General features: G+C 38.6%; 1 protein-coding gene across 2 annotated transcripts; it reads left to right on the top strand.

Moving 5' to 3' along the window:
• The first annotated feature begins 1,983 nt into the window (after positions 1-1,983).
• LOC307128244 (E3 ubiquitin-protein ligase TRIM8-like) lies at positions 1,984-15,678 on the top strand. 2 transcript variants are annotated; one of them, XR_013816755.1, is made up of 7 exons: positions 1,984-2,615; positions 3,313-3,408; positions 3,496-3,729; positions 6,539-6,698; positions 7,168-7,221; positions 12,883-14,400; positions 14,502-15,678. XR_013816755.1 is itself a non-coding variant. In XM_079819948.1 (6 exons), exons 1-6 carry the CDS (start codon positions 2,034-2,036, stop codon positions 12,933-12,935), a joined length of 1,179 nt encoding a protein of 392 aa, XP_079676074.1. In that variant the 5' UTR covers positions 1,984-2,033; the 3' UTR covers positions 12,936-14,875. The 2 variants fall into 2 exon arrangements, 1 of the variants encoding a protein (XP_079676074.1); XM_079819948.1 differs by having other exon boundaries at positions 12,883-14,875.
• The last annotated feature ends 226 nt before the right edge of the window (positions 15,679-15,904 follow it).

Genomic DNA, 15,904 nt, shown 5'->3' with positions numbered 1-15,904 from the left:
CCGTATACATCAACTGTAGCAAATCTCTTTGAATCTTTTAATTCTGACATAAAACAAGAACATTTAATAATGCATAGCAGGGCTTTATTCCTTGAGTGTGTACATTAATACAGTAACAATGCATGACTTTCAGCCTCTTGTTGAAACAACAGTCAAAATGAAGGGATGCAACATGAGTGTTTTGAAAGAATTACAGTAGGAATGGTAAGGTAACGGTACTGGTCTCTGCAACTTCATACATCATCTGTCTGGGAAATCTGAAACAATAAAACTGCATATATGTGCAGCTTAAAGTTAAAACAAAGCATATATTAAATATAAATGGTCTCCAATGTATGCACTTCATTACATAAATTATTATCAGTTGAATGTGTGGTGGACATGACATGCAGGTACAAACACACTGTTGTGACTGCTCTTTCCTAATTAAATAATAGTTAAATAAAAGACCACGTGAAAAATATCTATTTATCTAATTCGTCTATTTATATACACTTTCTCTCATCATTCAAACCATTGTTATGCTTTCTATGGAGTTTATGAATCTAAAATCCTACATTTGTATGGTGTGCATATGCAGAATTCTTTATGAAGTAAACATAAGAATCCATCAATACTACTAAATGTTTATTTTCACACAGAGATCAGTTGAAGTGATAGTTTCTTAACTGCTAAGTTCTTAGTTTCATTAAACACAGAAATGAACCGATCAAACTTCACATACATACCTCTGCTGCTTAGCCATGATCTCTAACTGCGGTCGAACGCTGATGACGTAACATTCAGGTGGGCCCGCCCTCACGCGGTTATGATTGGCCGATTGATGAGCTTAAATCTGATTGGCTAAAGAGTACGACTCCTCTGTGTAGGGAGGATTGCGCTGCCAGGAAAGTGTCAAAAACACACACACACATCCAAGGCAATTCACACACGTGAATGACGATTTGCACATTCGCATTACAGGATGAATGTGTACATTTTAAACATTCAAAAGTTTTTGTGCACAGTTGTAAATCTACGAATTGTGTTTTGCATTTGTGAAATGTATTTTATGAATATATAATTTTATTTTGCGCACGTGAATTGTTTTTTGTGCACGTGAATTTGGTTTCATGCATGTGAAATTGGTTACACATGTGTGCATCTTGTTTTTTGCGTGAATTATTAATGAGTCTATTCTGACTCCATATTCTTACTAGTGCAATTACAATTGCAGATATCTCTAAATATCATTCTGACTAGTCAAATTATAATTATGACTCGTCAAAATACATTTATGACTATACAAAATATATTTATGGATAGTCAAACCATAGTTTTATATGCTAAAACGGCTTGCCATAGCCGCTCAGCCTTTCTGCCACTCAATCTCTGCCGCAATCTCTCCGGTCATGTGCATACCCTCTACATCTAAGTGTCTGTATGAGTGTGTAGCAGGTCTGTGTTTTATTGGTTAGACAACAACCAATAAAACACAGACCTGCTACCCTCTTCACCCTCTACACTCCCACTTTTCCACACCTTTACATGCCCATCTCTTGAGCTTTTTCTAACTCTGAGGTGTGAACAACCAGGCTAAAACAGGGTATCATGATACTTTAACATGCATTAAAATAGTGATAACAAAAGTTTAGAAACAGTTTATTTATAAAATATACTATCACACAGATAAAGCAGATAAATCAAGAATATGGGCAACAACCAAGGAGCTACTATAAAAAAAAGTGTTCCTCTAATTTATATAGGCCTAACTTAATAATGTACTCTAACTGTAAATTTAAAAATTGCTTTGGCTTATTAAATGTCTGTTAATGACGAGGCTCTTAGCAAAGTCTACTCCAGTCCTGGCTTCAGCATCAGACTGATACCTATGGATGTTCTTTATTATCTACACTAAAATACAATTGAGTCATACCAGGCATACCTGTTTTGCATGTTTCTTTTAAACACCTGGACACTATTTCAGCTCTTTATTTCAGGGAAAACGAAACCTAAGTGTAGATAAGCTGCTGTATGGATCTGTGTGCAGTAAAATGGCAGAAGCCAGCATTTCAGTGGCTCGGGATCAGTTCAGCTGTTCGATCTGTCTGGATCTCCTGAAGGATCCAGTGACCATCCCCTGTGGACACAGTTACTGCATGAGCTGCATTACAGACTGCTGGAATAAAGAAGATCAGAAGAGAGTTTACAGCTGCCCTCAGTGCAGACAGACCTTCACTCCAAGACCTGCTTTAAACAAGAATGTGATGTTTGCTGAAATTGTTGAGAAAGGGAAGACAAAACGCCAAACTCCTGCTCTCAGTTACGCTGGACCTGGAGATGTGGAGTGTGACTTCTGTACGGGAAGGAAACGCAAAGCTGTGAAGTCCTGTCGGACGTGTCTGGAGTCTTACTGTCAAAATCACTTTATGTGTCATGAAGAATCACCTTTAAGGAAACGACACAAAGTGACTGATGCCTCTGGACGAATCCAGGAGATGATCTGCCCTCAACATGACAGACCGCTGGAGGCTTACTGTCGCACTGACCAGCGATGTATTTGCTTGATGTGTGTGTTGGATGAACACAAAAATCACGATACTGTTCCAGCTGAAGCAGAGAGGACCGAGAAACAGGTAACTGAAAGCACATATAAATAAACTATGCTGATTCTTGCAGTCATTATGCTGTTAATGATGACATTATTTATCACACAATAATATTACACTCAAAAAAATGGTGCTATATGGCACTAAAAGTGGGGCTTGGCTCGTAATCATACACTCTAAAAAAAAAAAGGTTCTATATTGCACCAAAAATGGTTCTTGGCTCGTAATCATAGGGGAACCTTTTTTAGTGCTATATAGCACCAATTTTGGTGCTTCAGTGGTTCTTCAGAGGTTCTTCAGCGGTTCTTCAGAGGTTCTTCACCGATTCTTTGACTAAGGTGCTATATAGCACCTCTGAAGAACCGCTGAAGAACCACTGAAGCACCAAAATTGGTGCTATATAGCACTAAAAAAGGTTCCCCTATGATTACGAGCCTTTTTTTTTAGAGTGTAGGGGAACCACTTTTGGTGCTATATAGCACCATATCTTAAAGGGTAATGTATATGGTAGCGGTGCTATAGCACCTCAGTAATTTAAAAAACTGCTGAAGAACCAAGATTTGATGCTATACAGCACTTAAAGTGGTTCCCCTATGATTACGAGCCAAAGAACCACTTTTAGTTCCATAGAGAAACAATTTTTTAGAGTGTATTGTTGAAATGAATATTAAAATAGTTGCAATATCCAGAAACAATTCAAACAAACTGATTTTTCCTCCTCTAGAAACAGGTTGAAGAGATACAAGAAAAATTCCAGCAGAGAGTCCAAGAGAGACAGAAAGAGCTTCAGGAGCTCAGAGAGGCTGTGGAGACTCACAAGGTGAGATGTTTTTTCACTAAGGAGCGCAGTGCTAGGCTACTTTCCCATCCCACTGAACCATCTGATTATGTGTGTGTGTCCTAACAGCGCTCTGCACAGGCGGCAGTGGAGGACAGTGAGAAGATCTTTACTAAACTGATCCGCTCCATTAAGAGAAGCCGATCTGAGGTGACACAGATGATCAGAGATCAGGAAAAGGCTGCAGTGAGTCGAGCTGAAGGACACTTGAAGCTACTGGAGCAGGAGATTGAAGATCTGAGGAGGAGAGACGCTGACCTGGAGCAGCTTTCACACACAGACGATCACATGCATTACCTGCAGGTAACTGAGATCTGAGTAACTGGACTGTTGTCATAAGCAACAACCCTCCTAATTTCACTGTGATAACTATTATCTAAGCTAATAAAATAATAGCATCTGTTAGATTCAATTGCTTTACCAGATTCTGTCAGAAGATATCTGTTTTGTCTGTTAGTCAAAATCAAAACCAGTTCACGTTTTGTCTGATACCAGTTACTACCATATTTTTACCATCCAATAACACTGTGAGTGTGATATAATAAATCATACGTTTGGCAGCAATGTATTAATTAAATATATCGTTCTGCAATTAAGTGCATATATAATCTGCATTATACTCCGGCAGACAGCTGTGGGTGCAATACTGGAGGTGCCACAACAGAAAGAGACATGTCAGTTGTAGTGACACACGTGCCAATGGATTGCATCATGTCCCACTGACATTGTCGCGGAACACTTAGCTTTTTGCTGTCAAACATGATTTATTACATTGTGGAGTTAATTTGTACAAATGGATTTTATTTATTACATAATTCCATAAAAGCATTTTTTGAAAAATTAAAGCTATACTGAGGAAGGTCCCACGTGACTGAAATGCACAGAGCACTTTTTTGCACTTGTATAAATAAAGACGATTGCAAGTATCTCAGCATGTAATCCTTTTTGGACACGTAAGAAATGATTTTCAAGAAACTCGGTTATTGTGCTGGCCAGTGTTAAAATATCACTAAATTAGGCTATTTATTTAGGATTTTGTGTTACAATTACGTCAGTATAGCTGCTCAACTCATCTGTCAGTCACTACTGGAGGTGTCACAACATACGGCTACATGTTCCGCGACTCAGTGTCAGTGTTTCGCAACAATTTCAGTGACACATGTCACTATCCACTGGCACACGTCACAAGTTTTAAGTGACACATGTCATTGAAGACCGGATGTGCCATCGGATGTGTCACTAAGCAAAGCGACATGTGCCATTGGCTCCTGTGCATCAGATGCCATGTCACTTAATGTTAAAACCACCTCTCTTCGTTCAGTGGGGAGGGAGGGAGTTAGGGAGGGCACCGTAACTCGTTTGGGGGGGCATGGCCCACGAATTCCCCCCTTAGCTCCGGCCCTGATCAAAAAAAATGTAATAATTATTCACTCACTGCCCTTGACTGAACTTTTTAAACTTTAATAAGGATCAATCTATGTTTAATCTATACATTGAAGACTATGTGTTATTTTTCATTTGATTAAATTTCTGTACCTGAAAATTCACTGGTAGACTATCTAAAAAATTTGGTCATCAGAACTGCCCGTTTTTGTTTTGTTTGTTTGTTTGTTTCATGGCTGGTAATGGCCTATACATTTTTAAGGCACCAGCCATTGGCAGGTGTGGAAAAAAGTTAGTTTTAGGCCCTGTATGCATCTTTTCTGTGCGAGTGTGAATTCACATTTAAAAAGAACTTAAAGGGTTAGTTCACCCAAAAATGAAAATTCTGTCATTAATTACTTACCCTCATGTCGTTCGACACCCTTAAGACCTCCGTTCATCTTCGGAACACAAATGAAGATATTTTAGTTGAAATCCGATCACTCAGAAAGGCCTCCATTGGCACAATGCACTTTACACTCTCAAGACCCATAAAAGGTACTAAAGACGTCGTTACAAAGTCCATCTCACTACAGTGGTTCTACAATAACTTTATAAAGTGACAAGAATAGTTTTTGTGCGCAAAAAACCCTAAATAACGACTTATATCATGATGACCGATTTCAAAACAAGGCATCATGAAGCTTCGAAGCGTTATGAATCAGTGAGTCGATTCAGCGGTTTGAATCGCCATAGTCAACTGATTTCAGCAGTTTGGCGGTTTGACACATGATTCATAACGCTTTGAAGCTTCATGATGCATTATTTTGAAATCGGTCATCACTATATAAGTCGTTATTTAGTTTTTTTTGCGCACAAAAACTATTCTCGTCGCTTTATAAAGTTATTGTAGAACCACTGTAGTGAGATGGACTTTGTAACGACGTCTTTAGTACCTTTTAAGGGTCTTGAGAGTGAACCGTGCATTGTGCCAATGGAGGCCTTTCAGAGCCATCAGATTTCAACTAAAATATCTTAATTTTTGTTCCGAAGATGAACAGAGGTCTTACGGGTGTCGAACGACATGAGGGTAAGTAATTAATGACAGAATTTTCATTTTTGGGTTCATTTTAAAGTATGTGGTCTAACTATATTTGTTCTCTATAAAGCATAATCCATTTATAATGTCAATTTCAATTTAATCAACACTAACAAATAGTTTTACTTTAACAGATTAGAGCCTCAGAACTGTTATTCATCTTTTTTTTTAAAAAGGGGAAAAAAAGGCTTGACTGAACAACCCGGAAGTGCAGTCACCCATTCTGTGTGAATATGCATGAGGCGCGATTATCATAATGAGGTAGTAGCGCTTAATAGAGAGCTTAACAATTACATTTTTACTAGTAAGAATGCAATTCTTAATACTAATAGTCAGTTTACATTGACAGGTAAGGTAAACTTCTAATTAAAAGTATTCCTAATATGTTGCACCTTTTACTGAAAGTAGCCTTCTTTTACCTGTTGAGACATGCCTTCACTTTTACAGACCATTAAGAGCTGTGTGTGATGCTCGAAAGGGTTGTTTGCAAAGGTTATTTGACAACATGCTTTATTTTTGCAGTTCCGCTTAGTGACACTAATAGTGCAGAAACTGCATACTCCAACTTTAAAGGTGCAATAGGTGATTTTCTACAGACACATTTTTTGATATGTAAAGTGGGTTTGTGTTCTGTTTTTTTATTCTCTCCAGAGCTTCCAGTCTCTTTCTGAACCTCTGGAATCCACAGATGTATCCAGAGTTACTGTCAGTTCGGCCCTCTCTTATGAAGATGTGAGACAACCTGTCTCTCAACTGAAAGAAAAACTGGAGAAGTTCTGTAAAGAAGAGAAGAAAAAAATATCTGGTCGAGGTAAAGTGACAGTAACAGTTACTTCAGAAATTAATAACATTATGTAACAAGGGACAAGAAGCTTGAGCATGTTAAAAATAAATGTTTACATTTAAATCATTTAGCAGATGATTTTATCCAACATGTAAGTCCTGTGACAAGTCCCAGTTAGTCTAGCAGAGTACACATAGCAAGTAAAAAAAAAGAAGAAAAAAATAGAAATAAAATAGATTATCTAAATGTTAGCATTAACGGGTCAAGTTATGACGAAAAAGTATTTGGTTGTGTCTTAAAAATGGCTAAAGACTCGGGTTAAGTTACGCTGGTTATTCCACCAGCAGGGAACAGGTCCATGAAAGTGATTTTGTGCCTCTTTGGGATGGCACCACAAGCTTGCTTGCTTCACTTGCAGAATGCAAGCTTCTGGATGGCACATAAGTCTGAAGTAGTACGTTTTATAACTATTCTAATTACGTGTTTACTTTCTTAGTAAAAAACATCAACATCATTTCCAGCATTGAAGCCAAGTCTTGGATTCCACCATGTAAGTCACTATGAAAACACATACACACACACACACACACACACGTTTTTTTAATCAGGTTATGAGGCAGATCATTTGCAGATTATTAGTTTCTATAGTGTTTCAGCAAATTTAAACATATAATGTCCAGGGGTTTCGGAATAAATATGCCATCTTATTTTAACCCAGACAAAAAAAAAATCCTGACTATTGTCAGTTTTTTCAAAATTCGAGACACGAGAGACGCATTCAGTGCTGTCTCTCATGGGGTGTCATTAGGGTTGGGTATCATTTGGGTTTTTTTCGATACCGGTGCCAGACCGATATTTATTAAACGGTACCGGTGCCTAAAAGGTGCCTGAACCGAAACTTAAAAAATAAAAAAAGAGCCACAAAATGAGGTGGACGAGATTAAAGAATGGCTTTTTATTTTTTATTTTTTAAATTATTTAAATTAAACAATTTATTACAAGTTTAAAGTATACTTAAATATATAAATATAAATAAATACAAAACACAATTTACTTAACAAATTCACAGTAAAACCAAAGCCACCTGACCCAACTATAATAGGCCTAATTTAACACTAAATAACAGTTACAGTAATAACAGCAGTCGTCTGTATTCTTGGTATGCTACAAACCAGCTTCAAGCTTCAGCTTTATTTAGCAGAAATATGACCATATTCTCTGGCTACATATTCTAGAAGGCATCACCTTATTGTTTCCATGGCGACGCGTCATGCTTCTCACATGACAGACAGCTGCAACAATAGCGCTCCCTGACTGGTCTGCGGCTATGCAGCCCCATGTGCAACAAACTGAGATGCACTGTGTATTCTGACACCTATCTAGGGTTGGGTATCGTTAGGGGTTTTTTCGATTCCGGTGCCAAACCGATACTTTTAAAACGGTACCGGTGAAACGGTGCCTGAACCGATACTTTAAAAAAAAAAGGCCAAAAAAAGAGGTGGATGACATTAAATGGCTTTTTATTTATTAATTCATTCTTTATTTAAATTGAACCATTTATTAAAAGTGTAATGTATACTTAAATGTATGAATATAAATAAATACAAAACACAATTTACTTATTTACAGATTATTATTGACTTATTTACAAATTCACAGTACAACCTAAGCCACCTACAACAAGCCTAATATAAATAACAGTTACAGTAATAACAGCAAAGTAGTCTGTGTTCTTGGTGTGCTACAAACCAGCTTCGAGCTTCAGCTTTATTTTGAAATATTATCATATTCTCTGGCTAAATATTTTAGAACGCATCGCCGCAGGGACGGACTGGGGCTAAAAAACAGCCCTGGACTTTCTCCCAATTAGGCCCATCATCCGGCCATTCGCCCTTAGCCGTGCGCAACAGACACTAGCCAGGATGTACTATGCCACAATACTGTCAGACTATCAGACAAGGTATTCACAACAAGTAACATCTCAAAACCAATGATGATAATAAACTTTGATTTATATTAAGGCTGTGAAATGATGAAAATGGCTAGGCCCTATTAATTTTGTCTGTGAAGCTTTCACAAACAACCACCACATTGTGCCAATTCCAAAGACAAGGAAAAACTGCACTCTGATGGAAGACAGACAGAAAGTGCAAGCTAGGATTTTTTGGTTAAACAAAAATGTAGTCAATTATCTATCCCCCTTCCTTGTATGTTAGCACGTTTAGAGTGGTAGCAATGCATGCCTGATGATTTCCCGTTTAATTCAATACCTTAGGTGAGTGAGTGAGAGATTTTGGTTAGATGACAGTAGGTTACAGCTTGACAAGAGTTCATTTTGACAAAAGCACAATGTTTTGTTTTATTGTGAGTGTACACAAATATACTTTGCAGTTTGAATGATGTCCTGTATGAACAAAATGACGGAGTAGCCTATGTATTGTTTTTATGTTTCCACTGTTCGATCGCGGCATCGCGCCCGCACCTCTCTCTCACACACACACACACACACACACACACACACACACACACACACACACACACACACACACACACACACACACACACACACACAATAATTTAGGTAGCTGACTATGCAATTCACTAAGATAGGGATAAGGCAGCCTATTATAATGTGTCCTGCTACTACTGGCACTTACCAGGACCTCTTGCTGGTGTGAAGTTAACTCTGTCTGTCCCTCCTCATCATGACCAGGCTGTGGAAGCTCAGGCTCAGCTTCCACTTGCTGGTCCTCTACAGTCTCAGTGTGGCTAAGCGATGTAGTGTGCTGGCAGTTGCACTGCAACCAAAAAGCCAGTAGTCTCGAGAGACTTGGAAACTTTTTCCCATCCACTTTTCTCCTTACGTTTTCTAATAGCCATAGACTTTTTTATTTTATTTTTATTTTTTTTGCCGACGAGGCGACGGGCGACGGCCCTCAGTTGGACGGCCGTTCTGGACTTTTCCAGAACGCACAGATTACCAATCCGTCCCTGCATCGCCTTAATGTTTCCATGGCGACACGTCATGCTTCTCATATGACACACAGCAGCCGCAATAGGGCTGACAGCTCAGCTGTATCGGGTTTATTTCGTTTTTTTCTTTTTATTCAAAATATTCACAAACTTCTTAACTGTGTCACGAACTATCTGATGTTCAAATGTGTGAGTGAATGTGTGTTAGTTGATCTATAAAGCGCAATGGGCGGCGCCATGTTAGTTTGCGCCTCAGAATCGGATCTGTCAGATTTACAACACTTGAGTTCATTCTCGTCTCACGAAATACATGAAAGTAAGTGACCAGTGAACTGGAAGAAGAATAGAGTAAACTATAGTTACTATATAATGTGCATGTATCTGATGTGAATAAAACAACACGTACGTTAGTCAAATTATAACCGTCTGAAAGGATTGTCATAGCCGCTTTCATTGACATCAGTGTGTGTATTTTGCTAGTACTTATGAGCATTTAAATGTCTGAAACCTGAAATAAACCTGATGTGGTTGAAAACACTATTTGTCATGAGTTGTGATGTGACGAGCGCTGAGCGTCTGTCTCTGGCTCAGTGCCAGCCAAAGCGTGAAAGCACGTTTGAATTTAAGCACCGAAATGAGGAACCGAAATCTGCGTTCTGATTCGGTCCGGTACATATTATTATTATATTGGCACCGGGTTTCGGTACCCAACCCTACTTCTATCAGAACCAGCATTAACTTCTTGAGCAATTTGAGCTACAGTCGCTCGTCTGTTTAATTGGACCACACAGGCCAGCCTTCGCTTCCCACGTGCATCAATGAGCATTGGCCGCCTATGACCCTGTCGCCGGTTCACCACTGTCTCTTCCTTGGAGCACTTTTGATAGATACTGACCACTGCAGACCGGGAACACCCCACAAGAGCTGCAGTTTTGGAGATGCTCAGAGTCTGACCCATAGGTCTGACCTAGTCGTCTAGCCATCACAATTTGGCCCTTGTCAAACTTGCTGATATCCTTACACTTGCCCATTTTTCCTGCTTCTAACACATCAACTTTGAGGACAAAATGTTCTCTTGCTGCCTAATATATCCCACCCACTAACAGGTGCAGTGATGAAGAGATAATCAATGTTATTCACTTCACTTATCAGTGGTCATAATGTTATGCCTGTATGGTGTGTGTGTGTGTGTGTGTGTGTGTGTATATTATATATATATATATATATATGATTGAATACAATGCAACATATACTTTTGGCCCACAGCCCTTAATCAAGTTAGATGTTTAGCCCTTCTATAATATATGAGGTATATATGAGGAGGTAAAGTCCTCACATTTTTTATTTATATACAATTTATTTTACACTTAAAGGGGTGGTAAACCACGATTTCACTATTCTAACTTAAGCTAGCGTGTAATGTTGCTGCTTTAGCATAAACAACATCTGCAAAGTTACAACGTTCAAAGTTTAAAGCAAAGGGAGATATTTGCTTTTAAAGAAATCAGTTTCTAAGAACTACAGCAAACGGCCGGTAGGGACTACACACATTCCTCCAGGGTTGGTGACATCACCAGGCTCAATATTTACATAAACCCCTCCTCCAAGAATATTAAATAGGGGGGGTGAGGCCATTTTGTATCGCGGCGCTGTTGTGGTATAGTTAGGCTGGAGTGTTGTTGCCGCGATGCAGAGGAAACGCTGTTATATTCATCCGGATTGCAGGTCTGGGGTACTTGCTTTGTTCAGCCTTCATAGGGACAGGGGTGCGTTGCAGAGCGTTTAACATACAGCATGTTATATGCACGTGTGTTTGAGACAGAAGGGAACAGGCACTTGCGGGGCTCCCGCAGCACATCTCACGGAGGGAAACTTTCATAATGTTAGCGAGTTCAACACCGGATTTGCACAACGTCAGCTGCATAAGACAAACACTGCCAGTGTGTGAATGCACGACGCGTGCGGGGCTCCCTCCCGCAGCAGTTTTTCACGGAGGAAAACTTTCACAATGTTCGCGAGTTCAACACCGGATTTGCACAACGTCAGCTGCATAAGACAGCCAGTGTGTGAATGCACGACGCGCGCGGGGCTCCCGCAGCACATTTCACGGAGGAAAACTTTCACAATGTTCGCGAGTTCAATGCAGGATATGCACAACGGCTTGACCTGAAAGCTGGATTTACAAACAGAAGCTGTTTACGGGCCACAACCTGTAAGTCTGATTTATTTTTCATCGATGTGTTTTCCTGTAATAGGTTGTAGCAAGGAAGTAAACAGATGACAAAGCTGTTCTGCAAACCAGTCTGTTAAATGCTCATTCATACTTAACGTTATCCGACGAACACCTAACGTTACAAACACTAACGTTAAAATCTCAACAGCGAACTTGGCATTAGTGTAAATGATTCTTTGATTAGAGCTTTTATGTATTATGTATCTACAGGCATGCTAAACATGGTTCTGTGTGTGATTTGGCTACTATAGTAAAGCCAGTGCTTAGTGTTTTGGGTTAATAGTTCTTGCGACAGATATTTGGCTATAATCGTTCTAAAAATACAAAAGTAACAGTGCCATTCAGTAGCGATCACTATAGATCTGCAGTCTTTACTCATTAGGACTGAACAGGTTCTGCTCGATCATCTTCACTAAAATGTTCTGGGTCTGATTCGGGCTCAGATTGGTGTGGTTTTATTGACGCCATCGTTTCTAATATTGACCAAAGCAAAGTCTACCGGTAAGGTAAGGGGCGTGACGTTTCCGACAAACATACACTGCGGTTAGCGAATCACAACACACTGGGCCAGCTAACCAATCTCAGCCCATTGCGTATTTTTGAGGGACTGGCTTCATACAACCCGGAAAGCATCAGACCGTTTTACAAGGAGGGACAGAGCAGTGTAGAATAAATGTCAAATATATGAAAAATAATGATTTTTTTAAAAAAACGAAGCATTAACACATGTTACAGTGCACCCCACAAACACAATCAAGCCTTCAAAACAATGTGTTTTACCACCCCTTTAATTTTCCTGGTTAAATAAACATTACATAAAAAAGAGAAACCAACTACAATTCTATTTGGTATTTTTACACTATGTAATGTTCTATTTATTAAAACCAAGTATACATTTAATCAAGATAGAGTTTTTTACATTTATTCCAAAATAATAACTCAAGGCAGTAACCATTTAAACAATATATTTGTATTTGTAAACTAATGTTTGGCTTTTCTTTTTAGCATTCTGCATTGAATGTAGCGATTCCGATCAGAGTGATTCTTTCATACTGTGACCAAAGAGCTGGATTCCGAATCAACACACAGGACCCTAAATCAGATGATCTTCCATTTGGGACGCCATTCAGTCTAGAAAACCCCAACTAGGTACTTGTAAGGCCATGCAAGCTTGCAAGGAAAAACTTTGTCAACAATAGGCAGTTAACCAAAGACTAACGGTCAAAAGTACAAGACATTGTGACTTGCACAAAGATAACACCAGAGATACAAAACAGACCTTCTTCTTCATAAAGACCTTTTATTCAAAGGATAACATCAGATAACATGTAATTTATGTGAGAGGAGGAGAAACAGCCACAACTGAACCAAAGACAAAGATATCTAATTGGTCAGAGCCAGTAGCGGCTCCTGGACATAAATTTAGGTAGGGCAGTTTCTGGGTCTTAGCGCTAGTTTATGATAACCAATTTGTAAGCTTTATATTGTAATCGCTGAACACAGCAGACACAATTTTGACAGAATTCTAATGTTCTTGCATTATTCAGCCTGAGGATGGCGCTCTAAAAGATGACTGACAGACTTTATTACACACGACAAATGCATAGAATGCCATTTTAGGATTGCCTTCATGTATTTATTGCGTCCGAATGATGTTTTAGAATATTACAAGTTATGTAGGAATTCCAGTGAGGAAAACAAAGTCATGTCTATTCTCGAAACAAACATAACAGAACTACTGTATATAAAATCTGTTCACATGAGTATGTTTAAATTAAAGGGTTTATAATTTAATTAATTTGATATGCTACTCCACATTGACCTCATGTAGACACATATCTGAAGCGGACTGATATTGTGTTGGTCAACATTAGTGAATATTCCCCAAATTGAACTGATTATGATGGTCGTGGATCAACATTAGCGAATCTACCCCAAATTGAACTGATTATGATGGTCGTGGATCAACATTAGCGAATCTACCCCAAATTGAACTGATTATGATGGTCGTGGATCAACATTAGCGAATCTACCCCATATTGAACTGATTATGATGGTCCTGGATCAACATTAGTGAATCTACCCCATATTGAACTGATTATGATGGTCCTGAATCAACATTAGTGAATCTACCCCATATTGAACTGATTATGATGGTCGTGGATCAACATTAGTGAATCTACCCCATATTGAACTGATTATGATGCTCCTGGATCAACATTAGTGAATCTACCCCATATTGAACTGATTATGATGGTCGTGGATCAACATTAGTGAATCTACCCCATATTGAACTGATTATGATGGTCCTGAATCAACATTAGTGAATCTACCCCATATTGAACTGATTATGATGGTCCTGGATCAACATTAGCGAATCTACCCCATATTGAACTGATTATGATGGTCCTGGATCAACATTAGTGAATCTACCCCATATTGAACTGATTATGATGCTCCTGGATCAACATTAGTGAATCTACCCCATATTGAACTGATTATGATGGTCGTGGATCAACATTAGTGAATCTACCCCGTATTGAACTGATTATGATGGTCGTGGATCAACATTAGCGAATCTACCCCATATTGAACTGATTATGATGCTCCTGGATCAACATTAGCGAATCTACCCCATATTGAACTGATTATGATGCTCCTGGATCAACATTAGCGAATCTACACCATATTGAACTGATTATGATGGTCCTGGATCAACATTAGCGAATCTATCCCATATTGAACTGATTATGATGGTCCTGGATCAACATTAGCGAATCTATCCCATATTGAACTGATTATGATGGTCCTGGATCAACATTAGTGAATCTACCCCATATTAAACTGATTATGATGGTCCTGGATCAACATTAGTGAATCTACCCCATATTAAACTGATTATGATGGTCCTGGATCAACATTTATTAATTAATCTACCCTGTATTGAAAAGCAATTGTCAAAATATTGTTTACAATCAGATTAAAAAGCAATGATTCTACAATTTTTTTTAAAATGTCATATACTTTTTGGCACACTTTATTCTGACCAAAATCATAGCAGTCTGTTTTAAAGATCAGGAATTAATGACCTTTATAAAAAAAATAATATAAAGTTGTTAAAACTGAATATGAAATGTGTATTTGTGTGCAAATGTAAGAGAGAAGGAATGCCATTAGGGGATTGGAGTAAAGTAAGCTTAGCTATTGGCCAGAGCAACTGGCACCCCGACTGAGCCTGGTTTCTCCCAAGGTATATTTAGCCGCGTTTCCACCGAAATTACCCGGAACTATTTGTACCAGGAACTTTTTTCCCAGGAACTTTTTCTCCCCCAGACCTGCTACAATCTGCGTTTCCACCGCGGTCTAAAGTACCGGGGAGATTAGGCAAATTAGTCCGGTGACGTGGGAATGCGCGCGACTGCTTCTCCCAGTCACCGACGGACAGTAATCACTTTTGCGCGATACTGTCTGCAACAATAACAAGTGTAGGTGATGCAAGCAGCGCTGCTTTTGCTGATTATGTACACACATTACCAACACTGCTTATTTAAACGTGCACTTTCACCTGGTTTGACCATTTTAATGCAAAATGGGATGATGGGCAATCCAAAATCTGAATGTGTTGTTCAATTCCAAAACAAAACATTTTCTATAAAAGGATAATGAGGTTTCAGTCATTCATGACAGATGTGTGAAAAGTTAATTGAATGAAAACAATAGACTGAATTAAGCGGTTGAAAGATTAGGTACTAGACTGCAAGTATTTTATTTTTTATCACAATAACATCTCTTAACATTCACAAAACAAAACAAAAATCACATGACTAGTATTACAATATGCTTCATTAAATGCATAATATTAGAGACTTCTTCCTCAAATTTGAAATGAAGCAGGACCACACTTATGGCTTCACTTAAGTTGTGGTTATAAGTTATTATACTACATTCACATAGTTATACATTTAAAAATATAATATTTGGGTTTTCTAGATATGTTTATGTGCATATTCAGAAAGACTTGCGAGCA

Source organism: Gobio gobio, assembly GCF_949357685.1.
Source record: "Gobio gobio genome assembly, chromosome: 6".
Classification (NCBI taxonomy): Eukaryota; Metazoa; Chordata; class Actinopteri; order Cypriniformes; family Gobionidae; genus Gobio; species Gobio gobio.
This window is presented reverse-complemented; position numbering and strand designations above follow the sequence as displayed.

What these genes read in the sequence shown, in the direction of transcription:
- LOC307128244 (XM_079819948.1), top strand. Translation starts at nt 2,034, where the DNA reads ATGGCAGAAGCCAGCATTTCAGTGGCTCGGGATCAGTTCAGCTGTTCG. An exon ending in ATCACATGCATTACCTGCAG is followed by an intron (nt 3,730 to 6,538) that starts GTAACTGAGATC and finishes TATTCTCTCCAG; the next exon opens with AGCTTCCAGTCTCTTTCTGA. An exon ending in CAAGTCTTGGATTCCACCAT is followed by an intron (nt 7,222 to 12,882) that starts GTAAGTCACTAT and finishes TTTTCTTTTTAG; the next exon opens with CATTCTGCATTGAATGTAGC.